A 15,336-nucleotide genomic window follows, 5' to 3' on the forward strand; every position below is an offset into this window, starting at 1 on the left:
CCGACTCGAATTCTTACCAAGGCAGATAATAGGAGGTACCACATCATGATTCACCGTTACCCGCCCTTTAGCTTGGTTTTACTGCCTTTCAAACTGGAAAAGACAAATGAAATTGACGGGAAAACAACCAGTCCACCACCTTTGGCCTCAGGCCAGGGCGTGTCCACTGGTCGAAGGAAGACATGAATGAGATGGCCTGGTCGGCTGGGAAGTTGTTCGAGCTGCGATGTCCGTTGAATCGTTAAATCGGCCATGTGTGGGCTGCCAGCAGCTCAAACATGCCGGCCGTCGCCGGCGTCAAACATCCGGCCAAAATCCAGACCTGGAGCATGTTGAGCTGCTGTGTAATATTCAAGCTGTTCATGACGACACAGAAAACCACTATCAGTGACGAGTATTACGCAGCTCGTCACGGGGAGTTCAATGGTGGTCTTTGTTTTGCGCTACGTGAATTGCTAAAAAATTAAGTTAAAAAATTTGACGTCATCAATTTTGAAGTTTTTTTCACTATAACTTGGCCAAAAAAGGAGGTACAGTGGAATCTGCTTAATAAATTCACCTTGGTGACAAGGTGTTTTGGATTTATTAAGCGTTGGCTTAATTAACCGGTGTCAGCTATTTTCATAAAAAGCATGTATTGCAGCTGCACGTTCCGTTCCCCTGCACTACAAGCGTACAGGCTAGCATTCCTCATTGTCTTATTTATTCCAATGAAAGTGACCACGGGCTCCACCTCCACCACGGCGGGGTCGCGGGGGGCCGGACCCCCAATAATTTGACTTTCGTAATGTAGCCTAATGTATAAAGGCGTACGTTTTTAGGGTTGGACATCCCCCCTCACCTGCGACCGTAGTGGAGCCCCTGAAAGTGACCAGCGCTGCACTGCAAAGCTGTCACAGCGATTAAGTCGACATGCCCATCCCCGATCACTCCCCGTTATGCCTGCTATGCCAGCGAAACAGTTCAGGGTGCCTGTTTTGCCGGGAACATTTATCTGAGGTGCATAATGATGGTGCTCTTGATACCCCTGAACTCCCTCTGTCGTGGGAAGTCCAACTGTTGCAGACCACTGTTCCAGTGCGGTTGGCTTTTTGAGCGGGTTGGATGCCACAGTTTTGAATGGCGAGATGACACGGCGGACTTCGAAACTCCCAAGTGACTTTATAAAGCGGAGTACGTGGATTTATTAAGCGGATATTTTAACTACGGATATTTATGGAGAAAATCCGTCAACACCTTAAGCGGCCACAATAGGCGGCTGGATTTATTATCCGTTGATTTATTAAGCGGATTCCACTATATCGATCTAAAATTCGGTATGTACATCGAAGAGCGCAGGGACTATCACATATATTCCGTTTTTTCAAAATTCGAAAAAAATTGGATTTTTTCGAGTTTTTCTAATAAAACAATTTTTTTATTTTTGGGGGTACAAAACCCAAAATTTTGAAAATCCAAGATAGCAGTTTTGTAGACCGTCTTTTCTCTACTCAACCACATAAAGAACTTCAAGATGTCATGTTTTTGCTCATTTTTACTCGAACATGACCTCAGTTTGACCTCAATAACTCCTGACCCAAGGTGACATGTGACTTGGAATTTAGTGTGAAGGTGTCAAATTGATGCCCGGGAAGGTACCTAAAATTTGGCGGCGCTGCGCGCCGCCGTTTTCCTCGCTATTTAACCCGCGCCCTGCTGGGGGGGGGGGGGTTGAACACCCGTTGTGGTTTTTCGCGAATATCTCAAAAACGGCGGCCATATCGTACATCAATTCTACACATGTTAAAAATTTCAGACCAAGGTCTTCAAGGTCAGGTCACCAGGTCACCTCGCCTCATAAAAATTTCGATGTCTGCCATATCTACACCGAGTGACCGATTGCTTTGAAACTTTCAGCGATTGCTAAGAGCAATAACATGTACAAAATGTATATCTCAGAATTTTGACATCGATGACCTAAGGTCAGGTCAATTTTGCGACCTCCCCATTATAAGTCAATGGGAGAAAATTGAAATGCGCCTCTTTTGGACGAAAGACATTATAAACACTCCCAAACACGGAATTACAAGTAATTTAGACACACTGAACATGAAAATGGTGTCCGTGACCCCTGTTTATGCCCCTGAGGTCATCTCAGGGCACGAATGGTATCTAACAGTTTTTCGCAAATAACTTTTGATAGAGGCATGCTAGAGTGATGAAAACGCCTTAGATGTGTTCAGCTCAATGATACGGATCGACTGATATGCAACATGACCCTTTCAGGTCAGGTCATGACCTTGACCTGAGGTCAAATTTTCAAGTTGACCTTTCAAGGTCAAATTATAGTTCATTCGATGCGTCTTGACGAAAGGAACACGATGCCGATAAAAGTAAGCTCGTACAAGGCTTGGGTCAACAGTTCTTGCAGAAAAACTTTCCGTAAAAATCGGCTATTTTGCAGTTTTTGCCCTCTGCACGAAAAACCGTTGACGTTAGGTCAAATCTGAGAGATTTACTCAGAAAGGACGTTAAAAGGGCTATCGAATGCGCTTTTCCGAAGCGCTGTAGCTCTATTGGTTCCCGAGTTATGCGTTAGCTTCTTGGAAATTGTCGACATTCGACCTGGAAATCGGCAAAATTTATCCTTCAATGACCTCTGTGACCTGACCTTTGATCTGACCAAAAAGTGACCGAAGTGGTTTCGTCATTATTTTTGACGCTCTTTCGAATTTTTGACGCTTCTTCGTGGCCCAGGAGCCGAGTTAGAAGGGGGGGTGTTCAACCCCCCCCCCCCAGCAGGGCGTGGAAATCCAGGACCCCCAGCCGGGCGCGGGTTTAGTAACTTTTAGCATCTAAATCCTAAGTAATAATACATTTCGCAAAATATATTAGCACTACGATATTTCTTCTCCAGACAGCACAAACTGGAGTATATCTGGAGGTTAAAGGCTTCGTCCGCGTGCCGTGTGCTGTAGGTCCGCGAGTTTGTGTTGGACCCAGGTGTGCGGCACGTGCCTATCGCGCCTGATCGGGCGGCGTTGGCCGGTGGCCGCGCTCCGGTGTCCCCCCGCACCACTTGTCGCCGCGCCAGCTGAGTTGGTCAGATGGTGCGGGGGACCAGCATAGACCCAGGGCGGGGATGGGTATATTGATCGTGGCAGGGGTTCGACACCCCCGTGGACATCTGGTGGGCGCAGAAAGCGGCGCAAAACCAACTGACGCATTTATACTTAGTATTTATTTTACTGGGTAGTGTCTACTGGATAATCTAAATAACTAACTACCTTAACAGGGGTGACTGCCGCGTTTTCAACTTTCGACTCTCATGTTTTAACCCTCGCCCGTATTGGTGTTTTACCAGCCTTGAACGTATAGGAGGGTCCGTTGAACCCCTCCCCCTTGCCGTTTCGCCCCTGATCGAGCTAGAGCTTTACAGAAAAAACGAGCGTGTTGCCCGTGACGAGAGGAAGCCGGTGATACCCCATTTTAACCCTATTCCTGGCGGGGGGGGGGGGCCTCAGGAGCCCCCCCCCCCTGAGGTTTTTTGGTTATTTCTCCCAAACGCGTTGAGCTAGGAAGCTCAAATTTTCTGACTTTTCCTACAAGGCTTCTACGCAACATGTCTGAAAATTTTGAGTTGATCTGACCTCAGGTCAGGTCACCAGAGGCGGTTTGGTGACCCTACCTCAGAAAAGTTTGCAATCACGCCAGAGCTAGAGTTTTTGACCGATCAATTTCTTCTCTTCAGGGTTTAGTTAGGGTACCAGTATGTGCAATTTGTATATCTCGGAATTTTGATATCGGTGACCTAAGGTCAGGTCAATTTCGCGACCTCCCCATTATAAGTCAATGGGGGAAAAATCAACTCCCTGTTTTTACCACTAAAACGGGTCGGAATGGCCCCATATACCATACATGCCTTCATATACGATCAACCTTCACTACATTGAGGTCTGTTTTGCTGTTGGGCAGCTGTGAGGTCATGTGACGTCATCAAAGGTCACCAAAGGTTTTTGGCCAATAACTCCGTACAGGAACAAGATACAGACGCGTGGATGGTCTCATTGTGTTCAGCTCGTCAAGACGCATCGAATGATATACATGATGACCTCGAGGTCACGTGACCTGAGGTCAACCTTTGACCTTGACCTTTCGAGGTCAACATATATATCATTCGATGCGGATTGACGAGAGGATCACGATGACGCCCTTAGTTTGTTCCTATCTTGACTAATTCGAAAGTTATTCGAGAAAAACTCTCTCCATATCTAGCGCCGCCATTTTGACTTTTTCGACCCCTGTGACGTCATCTTTGACCTGACCTGAAAATGACCTTTGTAAAAATTGTAGATCTTGGCCGTGCGTATCCGATGCCGTTTACCGCTTGTCGCTATCTTGCTTCGTTCTCGAGATCTCAGGGGGGGGGCCGAATCGGCCCCCCCCCCCGCCAGTTTCTTGTTCCGGCGGAGCCCGCCAGGAATAGGGTTAAGGTTCTAGGTCAGAGCAGTGTTAACAGCGGTGAATCAGCTGATTGGTGCTAAATGGTAGGAAATGTGAAATTGAAGTACGGAGCTTAGATTTTCTTCTCCCGACACTGAACAATAAAGGCCGCCCCACACTGGACCTCGCATGCGGGTTGCGAGTTTGCGGGTTTTGAGTTTGCGGGCATAATGCTAATTCATAGAGTGATTAGACCGTTCCTTTATGGCAACTTTATGAATGTAGTGAAGCCGGTACACCTTCAGAAAATTACACATAGTCGCAATACCAGCGCAACGAACCAAAATTCGGGTCCAACGAAAAACCCGCAAACCTCGCAGAACTCGCAGACCTCGCAGCGAGGAAAAGCGAAAGTTGACTCAAAATCAACTTTTGGAATGCGATGCAAGGTCGCTCGCAAGCTAAAAACATGCAGACTCGCCTGTTAATTGGTAGTGTGAGTCACTCAGCATAGATTGTATGATTTGAACTTGAATAAACCCGAAAACCCAAAAACTCGCAACCCGCATGCGAGTTCCAGTGTGGGGCGGCCTTAAGTTAAATGTTTCTTGTCAAATTCGTGTAAGGCTCCTAACAAAAACCTATTACAGAGAAGAATTTTTTAATAGTTCGCATTTTGACGGAGGGGGGGGGACAAATGTTGGCCACTGGGAGGGGAGCAATCCGCTCGACTGGTCTTGGTCTTACCTAACGGAGTCGTTGCACAGTGACACGGGGAGGCGCTTCTGGAGCCGCCTTAACCCGCGCCCTGCTGGGGGGGGTGGTGTTTGAACACCCCCCTTGTGGTTTTTCGCGAATATCTTAAAAACGGCGGTGCGGAGCGCCGCCGTTTTTGGTACACCTTATCATACATCAATTCTACACATGTTGTAAAAATTTCAGACCAAGGTCATTCAAGGTCAGGTCACCAGGTCACTTGAAGTGACCTCACCTCATAAAAACTTTCAATGTCTATCATAGCTACACCGAGTGACCGATGGCTATGAAACTTTCAGCGATTGCTAAGAGCAATAGCATGTACAAAATGTATATCTCAGAATTTTGATATCGATGACCTAAGGTCAGGTCAATTTTGCGACCTCCATTATAAGTCAATGGGAGAAAATTGAAATGCGCCTGTTTTGGATGAAAGACATTATAAACATCCCCAAACACCGAATTACAAGTGGTTTAGACACACTGAACATGAAAATGGTGTTCGTGACCCTTGTTTATGCCCTGAGGTCATCTTAGTTCACGAATGGTATCTAACAGTTTTTCGCAAATAACTTTTGATAGAGGCATGCTAGATCGATGAAAACGCCTTAGATGTGTTCAGCTCGACGATACGGATCGACTGATATGCAACATGACCCTTTCCGGTCAGGTCACGATCTTGACCTGAGGTCAAATTTTCAAGTTGACCTTTCAAGGTCAAGTTATAGTTCATTCGATGCGTCTTGATGAGAGGAACACGATGCCGGTAAAAGTAAGCTCGAACTTTCGACATTCGACCTGGAAATCGGCGAAATTTTGCCTTCAATGCTCTGGTGACCTGACCTTTGACCTGACCAAAAAATTGACCGAAGTGATTTCGTCATCATTTTTGACGCTCTTTCGAACGCCGCCTTCCGCGTATCGCTACGTGGCCCAGGAGCCGAGTTACAAGGGGGGGGGTGTTCAAACACCCCCCCCCCCCAGCAGGGCGTGGAAACTGGAAATCCAGGACCCCCAGCCGGGCGCGGGTTAACCCGCGCCCTAGTGGCGGTCTCAGCCAACTTCGCCCTAGTGGCGGGGGGGGGCATATGTTACCACCCACCTCTAACTAAAAAACTAAGAGGGCTAGAAAGACGCAGTAAAAAGCAGTCGATAGCTCTCAATGCGTACGTTTGAAAGTATTTCGGTCATTTTTCGCCTTGGAGCAATATTGGGGTCACTGGAGGTCATCAAAGGTCAAAATTTGCCAAATGTCTTTACATTTTTCAGAAAACATGCATTTATCACAGGAACTATGATAGCTAGAAAAACGCATGGAAAAGCAATCGATAGCTTTTGAACTCTTCTTTTGATAAGTTCACATCAAAATTGACCTCAGGTCAACGGTTTAGCCTCCAGAGGGCAAAAACGCAAAAAAATAGCTGTTTTTTTCGCGAAGTGTTTTTCGACAATAACTTTTGACTAGAAAAAGCCACGACATTTCCATTGCCAGAATTGTGTTCCTCTCGACGAGACGCGTCGAATGAACTATAATTTAACCTTGAAAGATCAACTTAAAAATTTGACCTCAGGTCAAGGTCATGACCTGACCGGAAAAGGTCATGTTGCATATCATTCGATGCGTCTCATAAGACAAACGCAATGAGGCCATCCCCAGCGTCCTATCTCTTTCCAATCGAGAGTTATTGGCAAAAATCTGTTTGTAGCCTCAAATGACTTCGGATGACCTTTCTAGAGGCTATCAGCAAAAAAGACACCTTGGTCGTCACGGGTGGTCCAAATCATTGTGATTCTCAAATATTTGGACTGTTCCTATGCGTACACACGGATCTACAGGCATGTTTATTTTTCTCCGTTGACTTATAATGGTAAGGGCACGCCTCTGACCTGACCTTAGGTCACGGATATAAAAAAAAATCCGAGATATACAAATTGTAGGCGCCCATAACATCATGCAATCCACCACGTTTAAAACCTTTCTGACAAACACTGCAGGCTGGACATGATTGCAAACTTTTTTTAGGCCTGGTCAGTTAACTTGACCTGGTGACCTGACCTGACATGACCTGGGGTAAAAAATTTCACACATTGTCCAAAATTGATGTACAGGGTGTTTCATAAAAAATGTCCTGATTTGTTTTGCTTATAACGAAAAATCTAATAGTCACATATCCAGCCACAATGGTTCAAACGATTCCACAAGGAATGGAGATTTATTACATACATATCACGAACATGAATCATGCGTTCAGCGCCGCTCACAGCACGTTCTCGAGATGTCCTCCTTTTCGGAGCAGACATACGTCGGCCCGTTTCGCCACGTGCCCGATAACTCGGGCGCATGTGGCGGGCGTGATCGCACGCACCTGGCGTCTGATCGCCCGCTTGAGCTCTCCGAGACTCCCCGGGCTCCCGCTGTACACTCTGGACTTAAGAAAACCCCACAGGTAAAAGTCGAGGGGTGTCAGGTCAGGGGAGTGAGGGGGCCAGGGAGTGTCCGTTCCGCGGCTGATGATCCTCTCTCCGAGACGCTCCTGGAGCCACTGGAGGGCCATCTTCGAGGTGTGCGGGGTGGCCCCGTCCTGTTGGAACTAGATATCGTCACCACCTGAAGTCGAGCCTTCTTGCACTGTGGCCCAGAAGCGTTCCAGGATGCGGACATAGCGTTCCTTGTTCACCGTTTGAGTGCACCCGTTGCCGTCTTCGAAGAAGAATGGCCCGATTATTCCGGTGGAGCTCATTGCGCACCACACAGTCACTCTCGGGCTGTGCAGTGGGACTTCCATCAACGTTTCGGGTGGTGCCGAGGCCCATATACGGCAGTTCTGGGTGTTCACCTGTCCAGTAAGGTGGAAGTGGGCCTCATCGCTAAACCAGACCCCATCCAAGAAGCCAGGATTAGCGGCAGTCTGGTCCTTGACCCACTTTACGAAGGCCACTCTCTGATGTTTGTCGTTCTCCGACAGCTTGTGATGCACTGTCACTTTATATGGGAACAGTTCGAGGTCCTTTCTCATTATTCTCCGCACCGTTGAGTGGCTTGTGCCAACTTCTTGGGCGATTTTCCTGATGGACTTCTTGGGGTCCCCATTGACTACGGACTTCACCTTGGCGATGTTTTCGGGGGTCCTTTGTGTCGTTGGTCGTCCACTTTTCCCTTTGTAGCAATTGAGGATAGACCCATCTCTAAGGAACTTTTCTTGCAAACGCAGGATTGTTTTCGGGCACGGTGTGAATCGGGTTTTGAAGTGAGCCCTAAACTGTCGCTGTGTTAAAGTGATAGAACGAGACGACCAGTAAAACTGAACCAGTTTTGTTTTTTCTTCCTTACTCAGATGCTTCATGGTGAGAAGTGAGCTAAGGTGCGTGAGGAAAATTTCCCGTGCACGTGCTATCGATTGCAGTGAAAAAAACACGTGATTGCAATTAATAGGGCACCCCAAAATGCAATCAAAACCAGGACATTTTTATGAAACACCCTGTACATACAAAAAGCTATGCCAAGCGGCACGGAGCTACGCGCCGCGGTTTTTATTTATACGCAAAAAAACGCGACAGGGTGGTAACATATGCCCCCCCCCCCACTGGGGCGAAGGTTAAGTGTGATGTCGTCGTCGATCCTGCCCTGGTGATCTCTTGAGAGGCGAGCTGCGGTCTGTAGACTGTATTGGAGCGAGTCCGAAAGCACACTGACCCCACCATGCCAGCAACACACGACATCGACCTCACACACACACACACATACAACGAACAACCAATCAGGTGCCGCTTACACCTGATCACGTGATCGGCCTGCCCCGCGGCGGCAGGCCGGACGGCCCGGCCGCGGCCCGCACGGCTCGGCTGCGGCCCGCACTGCGACCCGACAGGGGCAGGATACTATGCCGCCGCACCGACTGGGCCAGCTCACAACATCTCCCCCCTCTTCAGGACTGCCGGCGAGGCAGTCCAATCAGTGGTCGTCGAAGCCCAGGCGGTTCGGCGGCCGTCTCTGACGAGCGCCTCTGCGCAGAACCGACTCCGGTTCCAGCTGAAACCGGACTCGGCGTCGCGGCGCAGTGGCCGGTTCCTCTGATGGCGTCCTCCGTGGTCCTCCGCGACCCTGGTGGTCTGCTGACGGCGTCCCAGCCGCCTCCAGTGGCAGCTGGAGCGATGACCGGATGAAACGCCTGTTACGCCAGAGGACTCTGTCGCTCGGAGTTTTGACCAAGTAGTCCCTGTGGTACCCGACACCGACGATGGTACCGAGCTTGTCCCAGCGTTTGCTGATCGGATCTTGTATCCTGACGTGCACCCCAATCTTCATCGATGGCAGCGTATGTGCCGAAGAGTTGTAGTGTCTCTGTGCCTGGTTGAGGACTTTGGCCGCTTTGGAGTCACACTCGTCGGCATGCTGCTGCCATTGAACAGCAAATGTGCTGTGATGAGCCGGAACGCAGGAGCGAATAGGGTGACCGAAGACCATCTGTGCTGGCGAGCGTCTATCGGCTCGAGGCGTGTTCCTCAGTTCTAGAAGTCCTCGATAGAACATGTCATTGAACGAGCCACCCTCAGTTGTCTTGGAGACCAGGTGCTTTAGCAGTTTCACTGCTGACTCCGCGTGACCGTTGGACTGGGGGTAGTACGGAGTCGAGATGACATGTTGCACACCCCATCGTTTGAGGAAGTTGGCTACTTCTCGGCTCTTGTACTGAGGACCACCGTCTGTTCGCAGCCTGACGGGAACCCCCAGTGAGACGAAGGCTTCTCGGAGAGCCTTGATGATTTGACGGCTTGTCGTGTCGCCCCGTGGGAGTTGATGGATGATCGGCCAGCCAGAAAGCCTGTCTACGTAGACGAAGTAGTCTCTGCCAGCATGGGAGAAAAGGTCGGACGAGACATCCTCGAAAATCCTTGATGGGAGAGGTTCAGTTGCCATCGGCTCTTGAGGAAGACTGGACCGGCGTTCTTGACAGGCGGCGCAGTTGCCGACTGTGTTGACGATGTCGCTGGTTATGCCAGGCCACCAGACTGTTTGGCGAGCTCGTCTCTTGGAGCGCTCGATGCCCTGGTGAGCATCGTGGAGAGCCTCGAGGGTACTCTTCCGAGAGGCGTGGGGGATGAGGATGCGACAACCTTTCAGGACCAGTCCATCATGCGAGGAAAGTTCGTGGCGAACATTCCAAAAAGGAAGGAGAGGGCGGGGAAGCATGTTTTTCGAAGAAGGGAAGCCCTTAGAGACAGCGAGCAGGAGCTGCTGGTAGACTTCATCTTGCTGTGCTGTCCTTCTCAACTCGTCGAGTCGAGGGTCTGGGAGATGTGGAGGCTTGCTGGAGACCTCACTGATGACAGCGATAGACATGCAGTGGACGTGGTGTTCAATAGAGTGGATGAGCAGTCCATCTTCAGGCGTTGGTTCTTCAACAGGGAGCACGTGACAGCGCATCGGGAATGACGTGCTCCTTTCCTTTTTGCCACACCGCTGTGAAGTTGTAGAGACTGGTCTTCTCTTTCAGCCGTTGTAGCCTCGGGTTCTCGACTGCGTCCAGGGTGTAGTCGTTCATGATCGTTATCAGTGGCCGATGGTCAGTGACGACAGTGAAGTGTGGCAGCATCGACGTCTTGTCAGCGCTTCCCTACGATCTAGATCTTCGCCGCCAACGTAAGTTACACGCTCTACACTTAACGTAATTTTCGCACTTGCCTTTTTCCACACGCACGTTCTCACCTACAACAGCACACTAGCACACACCACTGACATCCACCCACAGCACCACCCTACAACACCACCTTCCCAACACCCACACCTCTACACCAACATGCCTGTCATGTCCTCCCACCTCCCTAACCCTGGTCCTTCCGCCCAATCCTTCATCCGCTTCCGGCTCCTGGACGGGTCACCCATGTCCGGGCTTTCGCCCTGGGCCGTCGAGGACGCCTTCGTCGGGGCGGTCGGACGCTGTCTCAGCGCCCGGCCGCTCCGCGGTGGCGACTTGCTGGTCCGTTGCGATCCGGGGGAGCGTCAGCAGCTGCTGGCGATCACCCGGGTCGCGGGGGCGGAGGTCCGGGCATGGGCCCCTCCTCACCTCAACCAGAGCCAGGGTTCCATCTTCGCCCCATCCCTCCAACCCCTCTCTATCCCGGAGCTGGAGGAGGGCTTTCGCCGCGTGGGAGTCCGCGGGGTGTATCGCCCTCCCCGCTCTCCCAAAATCCTTATCCTCACCTTTGACACGCCCCAACCGCCGGCCTCCGTCAGGGCCGCGTACCTGTCCTTCCCCGTCCGCCCTATCCCCCCAAACCCCTCCGCTGCCGTCGGTGCCAGCGTTATGGCCACCGCCAGCAGCACTGTCGTGCCCCCCATCCCGTCTGCTCCTCCTGTGCCCAGGAGGGGCACGACTCCCCATCCTGCTCCAGCCCCTCGGTGTGCTGCGCCGGGTGCGGCGACGAGCACCCCTCGACCGACCCCGGCTGCCCTCGGTGGCTGGCGGAGTGCCAGGTGTCCCTCCTGATCCGTCAGGGCTGGGAGCCCAGGGACGCCCGCCACTACGTGGCGACCCATCCGGACGCCGACCCTACCATCATCCCCTCCAACTCTGACTCTGTCCGCCGTCCTCCCCCCAACAACCACTCCGAGTACCCCCCTCTCCCTCAGAAGCCTAACTACATCCCACCTCGCCCGCCCACCCCCCGCTACCCTCCTTCCTCCGGCCGGTCGACTCCCAACGCTCCCCCTCCGCCCCCTCCCCGACCGGCCAGCGCGGCCAGGTCCCCTGCTGTGCCGCCGCGGCCCCCTCGGGCCGCCGGTGCCGACTCTCACGGCACCCCTGCACCTCCTCCACCTCCCCGCGAGCGCCCGGCGCCCCCGGCTTCCCAGCCGAAGGAGACAGACAAGAGTCAGGCGCCGGTCCGTAGCGGGCTGTCAAACTCCGACTCCAACCTCACCGACTCCAACACCACTACCGACCACTCATCCACGCCCAGCCCCACCACCCCGCCGGGCCGCCCACGCCGCACCAGACTCCAGTCGGCACCCGCCGAGTCACACACCTACACTCTCAGACAGAAACACTAAGTAGTCTCACATGTGCATAACGCCCCACCACGCCAGACACTACACTGACACGTCCTTGCTACAGTGGAACGTCCGGGGTATTCCAGAAAATTGGCATGAATTAAAACAGGCACTTATCAAATTTCAAAAGTCAATTTACTGCCTCCAAGAAACTCATCTAAAACCAACTGATCCATACAACTTCAATCTTCGAAATTACACTCTTATCAGAAAAGACGCTCCAACAAATCCGGGAGGAAGGAGAAGAGGCGGAGTCTGCGCGTATATCGAGAATCACATTCCCTTCAAAATTATTAACCTAGCAACTAACTTTGACATTCAAGCTATAGAAATTAAAACAACTAGACGATACATAACCATAGTTAACTTTTACGCCCCTCCAGGGGTAGTTTTTGATGAATTTACGACTGACCTTGAAAGAATATTAAATAACTTAACTACTCCCATAATATTATGTGGTGATGTAAACGCGCACCATCCACTTTGGGACAGGTCCAGACAAAACCCGGATTCAAAAGGCCAAGCCTTCAGCGAACTTTTAGACAGACAAAATTTAAACTTAAGCAATGACGGATCCCCGACCTTCCCTGTAGCAAGACAAACACAACACAACGACACAACTCCGGACATCTCAGCCACATCACCAACACTTACACTCTATACAACATGGCACACATCCCCAGACCCTCTCTGTTCTGATCACCTCCCCATACACATCACAATACACCACTCCACCACACCTCCCAACAGAATCACCAGATTTAACCTTAAAAAAGCCAACTGGACAGCATTCACCGAACACATTGACAAATCAACTCCAAACAACCCAACAGCCTCCCAACTAACAGACATTATCACACAAGCAGCCAACCAACATATACCAAAAACCAAAACAAACCATCCTCGTCCCAAATCCGCTCCATGGTGGGATTACAACTGTCAACGCGCCATCACATTCAGAAATACGGCAAGGCACAGATTCGAAAAACACAGGACAGAGGAAAATCTTCTGGTTTACAAAAAAGCAAAAGCAAGGTGCCGTAAAATAATTAAGGAAGCTAAAAAATCATCTTTTCAAGACATTTCAAGCTCATTCAATAGATTCACTCCACTATCAAAAATTTGGCAAACTATAAAAGCTTTCAAGGGATACAAAGCACCAATCAACAAAGCTTCATACATAATCTACAACAACATCACATACACAACACCAGACGAAATTTCCCAACAATTTGCCAACCATTACAACGAAATTTCATCACAATGTCCAGTTCCTATTCCTCTACATATCCCACACCACACAGACCATCTCCCATACAATCTACCATTCACCCTCACCGAGCTAGAAAACGCACTAAACCGAACCGGCAACACAGCACCAGGCCCAGACGAAATTCACTACCAGTTTTACAAACACTTAGGAAAAAGAGGCAAAACACTTTTACTCCACGCACTAAACCACGCATTTACCTCACATACATACCCAGAGACATGGTTCCAAGCACACATCATTCCAATACAGAAACCACAAAAAGACGCGACCTCCTTATCGAGCTACAGACCAATATCCTTAACCCGCGCCCGGCTGGGGGTCCTGGATTTCCACGCCCTGCTGGGGGGGGGGGTGTTTGAACACCCCCCCTTCTAACTCGGCTCCTGGGCCACGTAGCGATACGCGGAAGGCGGCGTTCGAAAGAGCGTCAAAAATAATGAGGAAATCACTTCGGTCAATTTTTTGGTCAGGTCAAAGGTCAGGTCACCAGAGGTCATTGAAGGCAAATTTTCGCCGATTTCCAGGTCGAATGTCGAAAATTTCCAAGAAGCCAACGCATAACTCGGGAACCAATAGAGCTACAGCGCCGCGGAAAAGCGCATTCGATAGCCCTATTAACGCCCTTTCTGAATATTTTTCTCAGATTTGACCTAACGTCAACGGTTTTGCCTGCAGGGGGCAAAAACTGCAAAAATAGCCGATTTTTTCGGAAACAGTTTTTCTGCAATAACTTTTGACCCAAGCATTGTACGAGCTTACTTTTACCGGCATCGTGTTCCTCTCGTCAAGACGCATCGAACGAACTATAATTTGACCTTGAAAGGTCAACTTGAAAATTTGACCTCAGGTCAAGGTCATGACCTGACCGGAAAGGGTCATGTTGCATATCAGTCGATCCGTATCGTCGAGCTGAACACATCTAAGGCGTTTTCATCGCTCTAGCATGCCTCTATCAAAAGTTATTTGCGAAAAACTGTTAGATACCATTCGTGACCTAAGATGACCTCAGGGCATAAGCAGGGGTCACAGACACCATTTTCATGTTCAGTGTGTCTAAACCACTTGTAATTCAGTGGTTGGGAGTGTTTATAATGTCTTTCGTCCAAAACAGGCGCATTTCAATTTTCTCCCATTGACTTATAATGGTGAGGTCGCAAAATTGACCTGACCTTAGGTCATCGATATCAAAATTCTGAGATATACATTTTGTACATGCTAATGCTCTTAGCAATCGCTGAAAGTTTCAAAGCGATCGGTCACTCGGTGTAGCTATGACAGACATTGAAACTTTTTATGAGGTGAGGTCACTTCGAGTGACCTGGTGACCTGACCTTGAATGACCTTGGTCTGAAATTTTCACAACATGTGTAGAATTGATGTATGATAAGGTGTACCAAAAACGGCGGCGCTCCGCGCCGCCGTTTTTGAGATATTCGCGAAAAACCACAGGGGGGGGGTGTTCAAACACCCCCCCCCAGCAGGGCGCGGGTTAACAAACACTATCCACAAAATTTTTGAGCGTATCATCAAACACCGCCTCCTCTTCATCATTCAGACCCAAAACCTGATCATCCCACAGCAAAGCGGCTTCCTCCCTGGCAAAAACACATTAGACAACATAGTATCCATCACAGCAGACATAAAACACAGTCTACACATGAACCGAACCACTGCAGCTCTATTCCTCGACCTTAAAAACGCATATGACACCCTAAACACCTCCTTTCTCCTAAATTATCTCCAGCACAAAATATCCGGACACCTCCTACATTATCTCAACAATTACCTAACCCGAAGATCCTTCCAAGTCAAATACCTGAATTCCTTATCTAAC

At 49.9% G+C, this 15,336-nt stretch overlaps 2 protein-coding genes across 2 annotated transcripts; one reads left to right on the top strand and one right to left on the bottom strand.

Moving 5' to 3' along the window:
* Positions 1-9,130: 9,130 nt before the first annotated feature.
* On the bottom strand, positions 9,131-10,721 carry LOC122388965 (uncharacterized protein K02A2.6-like). Its single transcript, XM_043380564.1, has 2 exons — positions 10,638-10,721; positions 9,131-10,258 (listed from the first exon to the last, which is right to left on the bottom strand). The coding sequence occupies exons 1-2, from the start codon at positions 10,719-10,721 to the stop codon at positions 9,131-9,133; spliced, it is 1,212 nt and encodes a 403-aa protein (XP_043236499.1).
* A 255-nt stretch (positions 10,722-10,976) lies between these two features.
* Positions 10,977-12,229, top strand: LOC122388966 (formin-like protein 3). The gene is made up of 2 exons (XM_043380565.1): positions 10,977-11,219; positions 11,543-12,229. The coding sequence occupies exons 1-2, from the start codon at positions 10,977-10,979 to the stop codon at positions 12,227-12,229; spliced, it is 930 nt and encodes a 309-aa protein (XP_043236500.1).
* Positions 12,230-15,336: the final 3,107 nt, after the last annotated feature.

The sequence above is a fragment of the Amphibalanus amphitrite genome, unplaced genomic scaffold (genome assembly GCF_019059575.1).
Source record: "Amphibalanus amphitrite isolate SeventyFive unplaced genomic scaffold, NRLGWU_Aamphi_draft 000340F_arrow, whole genome shotgun sequence".
Lineage (NCBI taxonomy): Eukaryota > Metazoa > Arthropoda > Thecostraca > Balanomorpha > Balanidae > Amphibalanus > Amphibalanus amphitrite.